Genomic DNA, 3,922 nt, shown 5'->3' with positions numbered 1-3,922 from the left:
TAGTATTTATTCACCACAAACACGCTGATTACTCTTTAAGAACAAGAAATCAGAACTCCAACAGTCCAAGATGGCTGCATTTCTTCTCGCTGCTCATTGATGGATATTAAATACAAACTGCAGGCATGAGAATAAATATCAATACCTGGTAAACACAGGATCAATCTACGCAGATTTGATAACGGTCAGACCTTTCTGCGTCAGTCAAAAGGTCATGGGACTGCAATAAAGTCCAAGTGTTTTATGTGATTTATGTCTTTTCAGGCTGGATTAGAGAACGACCGAGCGTCTCTCTCACTGCGACATGAGTTTCAATTGTGCGATTTAAAAGCAAAACAAACAAGAGGCTTCCACTCTCTGTAATGCATGGACTTCATTTGGGACAATGCAATAAGCTAACAGCCAAATGAATCAAGTTGCTATGAATTCATCATCCGCAGTGAACAGCCAGGAGCGCCGGCTGTAATTTATGTCGTGGAAACTCCCAAATGGCTTCAAAACGCTGCGCACACAGTTTCAATGATCCACAGCGGAAAGTGACGCAGCACGAAGGAACCGAACGACCTGGAGGACAAACCCACTTTGTACTGACGACAAAAAACATTCAAATAAATGACTCAATAAACGTAATTCCACACAATAATTTTAGATTTTTGTTTTTCTTCTGCTACGAAGACAGGATTTAATCTAAGATTGAGATAATAGAACCTGTATTTATCACAAGGACTCACATCTATACGTCTGTGACCTTGTTTTTAAATGCTTTTAACAGACTGCAGATGTATTTTTTGTTTTTACTTTGGCTTTAAAGATGGAAACAAACCCTGTTAATCAGACTGACTTGGCAGCCAGTTTGAAGCTGTGGTACCAGGAGCCGTCCGCTTCACGTTCGTCACGTTGACTGAAGAAATGTGCCAGTTTAAGAGTTATTAAGTAAAGTGAAAGCCAGCGTACAACAACCCGACCATCTCATCCACTCTGTCGCTGTTTTTCTGGCTCTGGAGAATTCTTGGTTGTTCTCCAACTGGGGAAACAGCTGTCAGCTGAGCACCACATCCGACCTATTTGAATGTCTAAATAAAAGTCATAAATGTGGGCAGCCATTCATTCTCTCCCAAAATACACCAAAAACCAGAGAGGTGCAGGTGAGGCAGCACTTTCCCACTAATTACGTATATATATAACCTTGCAGTAATGTCGTGAATAACAGGAATGTCACTTTTCATGTGATGTATAAAGAAATGTCAGGATGTTTGGGATGATGGATGAGAATCAAAATCACTAGACAAGTGGAAACTTGTCGAGATGAAAAGCTGACGGGTGGGACAAACCACCAGTTAGTCTTCATCCTTCGAGTCTTTTCTCTTGTAAAACAGGAAAATCCTGTTTGAAAACACCTCCATTAAAGCATAAATCTCACCTTCTCAAAGTTACAGTAGTTTTCAGCGCAGAATGAGCTCATTGTTGCCCCCTGTGGCCGTTGAGGGGAAAACAGCCACTACAGCTGCACCAGGGGGTGTGTTCAGGCCCTCCAGCCTCAGGGGGCAGTAATGAGCCCACTGTGGCTTGGTGCACCACAATGAGGCGAAGAAGACGAGCTAGAAAACTTAGTTGGACAAGCGACAGAAGTGAGAGATTTATGTTTAACCAGAAGTATTTTTCTGTTTTAAAAGAGGCTTTAAGGAGACTCACTGGTTGGTTTGGTTAATGTTCAACAACTCGCAGCTCTTCCTGTGGGACCCCAAAGCACCCCCAAGCCAGACGAGAGGGGGGGGGGGGGGCCTCCAGAGGAAGGCGTTCATGCAGGATCATCCTCTGGGGATCACGCACGTCTGCATGAAAGTGACGCTGCCGTCCTTCGAGTCACGTGTGTGACGGATGATTGACAGCTCGGTGTGATTGATCCTGTCAGACCTGATCACCTTCACTGTCCTTTGGTCCTACATATGAGGTCGTCCTGCTACAACAACACTACTATCAGTACTACTACTGTTTAAAAGTTGGATACTAGTCTTAATATTAATACAAACCAAAATACTTAATAATAATGATAATTACCTCCACAGTCACTAGTACTATAACAACAACAACAACAACAACAACAACAACAACAGGACACCAGTAAACACTGACAAAGATACTACATTACCAGAGGTAGAAGGTACATTTACTCAAGTACTGCTCTTAACTACAATTTTGAGGTAATTGTACTTTACTTGAGTATTTCCATTTCAAGCTACTTTATACTTATTAATATTGTACTTTTTACTTCACTACATTTAATAATTTTATTTACTTTACAGATTCAGATTGTTAATATAAAATATAATCAACTAATAAATGAAGATGTGTTATTATTATAGATTAAACTAAAGTATAAAAAGTCATTCTGCATAATAAGTACTTTTGTTACTTTGGTATTTTGATGGTAATACCTCTTTTGTACTTTTACTAAAGTAGAATTATGAATGCAGGACTTTTTACTTATGTAACAGAGTATTTCTACGCTGTGGTTTTACTACTTTTACTTAAGTAAAATATCTGAGTACTTCTTCCACTGTACATTACTAATACTAATACTGCTGCTCTTACTGTACTGTAATACAACCAGGACCAAAACACACTCATTTAGACAACAACGGCAATATTTCAAGTAACAATAGTAATCAAAAATACTTCTATTAGTACCACAAGTTACAGCAGACAATGACAGCTTCACTTTGAACTAATACTACAACTACTACTACATCTACTACTTCACCACCAACAACAACTACTACAACGGGCGCCGACACCTCCGGAGTTCAGACCGGAGGCTCCGGCAGCAGGCGGCGGCTGCTCGGAGCTCGTAGCCGGGCTCACCGTGCAGTTGGCCGGCTTGCTCTGGAGGCTCTGCAGGGTCGGGCTGAGCCAGCAGAAGCCCAGGATGAAGAGGCTGAGGATCCCGCAGGCGATCAGGAACAACCCCAGCCTGATGCTCTTGTCCTCGGCCTCGGAGTACTCGTACGACACCCGCATCTTCGCCATGGCAGCCCCGCGGAGACCTCCGCCGGCATGGAGAGGAAGACCAGAGGAGGAGGAGGAGGAGGAGGGGAGGAGGAGGAGGAGGGTGGACGGAGGATGAAGGAGGAGGTGGAGGCGACGCTGTTTGTCTGCTGCTGAGAAACTGTTGAGTTTAAACAGCGGCTGCTTTCTGTCTCTAAACCAGTTTCATCTCCTCTGCTTCATTTATCCTCCTCCTCCTCCTCCTCCTCCTCTCTCTCTCCTCTCTCACTCTGTTTTATACTCTGCTGCCTCTGTTCTCCTCCCTCCTTCACAATCTGTCCCTTATCTCTCACTCTGTCATTAATTATCTGTTATCGGTGGTGGAAGAAGTACTCAGACCTTTTACTTAAGTAGTAATACTGCAGTGTAGAAATACTGCATTCAACATTTCACTGGCGGAAAGTAAAGAAGAGAAAGAAAGTTCACTTCCATTTTCTGCTACTTTATACGTGTATTTGATCATTTAAGTTGCTATGGTTACAGATTCAGATTAATACAAAATATATTCAACAAATGAATGATGATGTATGTGATCTATATATCATATATAGGTCATTAAAATGAGCTCCACCTTCAGCAGCTGCAACAACAATAACCATAATTAACACATTTTACTTGTAAGAGAGTATTTCTACACTTTGGTATTGCTATTTTTACTTAAGTTCAAGATCTGAGAACTTCTTCCACCTCTGAGTAAAAGTATTATCGCAAAATGTACTTTAAGTATTAAAGTAAAAGTACTTACAGGGCAGAAAGGTCCCATTCAGAGAGTTATATTATTATATTATGGGAATATTGAAGCTTTGACATGTAAGCAGTATTCACAGTTGGTGGAGGTGGAGCTCCTGTAGTTTAACCACGTCGTACGGTTACTTCC

General features: G+C 41.7%; 1 protein-coding gene across 1 annotated transcript in view; it reads right to left on the bottom strand.

Annotated features, from left to right (window-relative positions):
- Nucleotides 1–3,212, bottom strand: part of LOC139305318 (calcium-activated potassium channel subunit beta-4-like) — a 16,518-nt gene extending 13,306 nt beyond the window's left edge. The window contains exon 1 of the mRNA XM_070929285.1: nt 2,863–3,212. Within this exon, the coding sequence (XP_070785386.1) occupies nt 2,863–3,027 (165 nt within the window). The 5' untranslated portion in view covers nt 3,028–3,212. The remainder of the gene's footprint in view (nt 1–2,862) is intronic.
- Between the last annotated feature and the right edge of the window lie 710 nt (nt 3,213–3,922).

The sequence above is a fragment of the Enoplosus armatus genome, chromosome 22 (assembly GCF_043641665.1).
Source record: "Enoplosus armatus isolate fEnoArm2 chromosome 22, fEnoArm2.hap1, whole genome shotgun sequence".
NCBI classification, from domain to species: domain Eukaryota; kingdom Metazoa; phylum Chordata; class Actinopteri; order Centrarchiformes; family Enoplosidae; genus Enoplosus; species Enoplosus armatus.
Note: the sequence above shows the minus strand (reverse complement) of the source record. Positions and strands in the feature narration are given on the sequence as shown.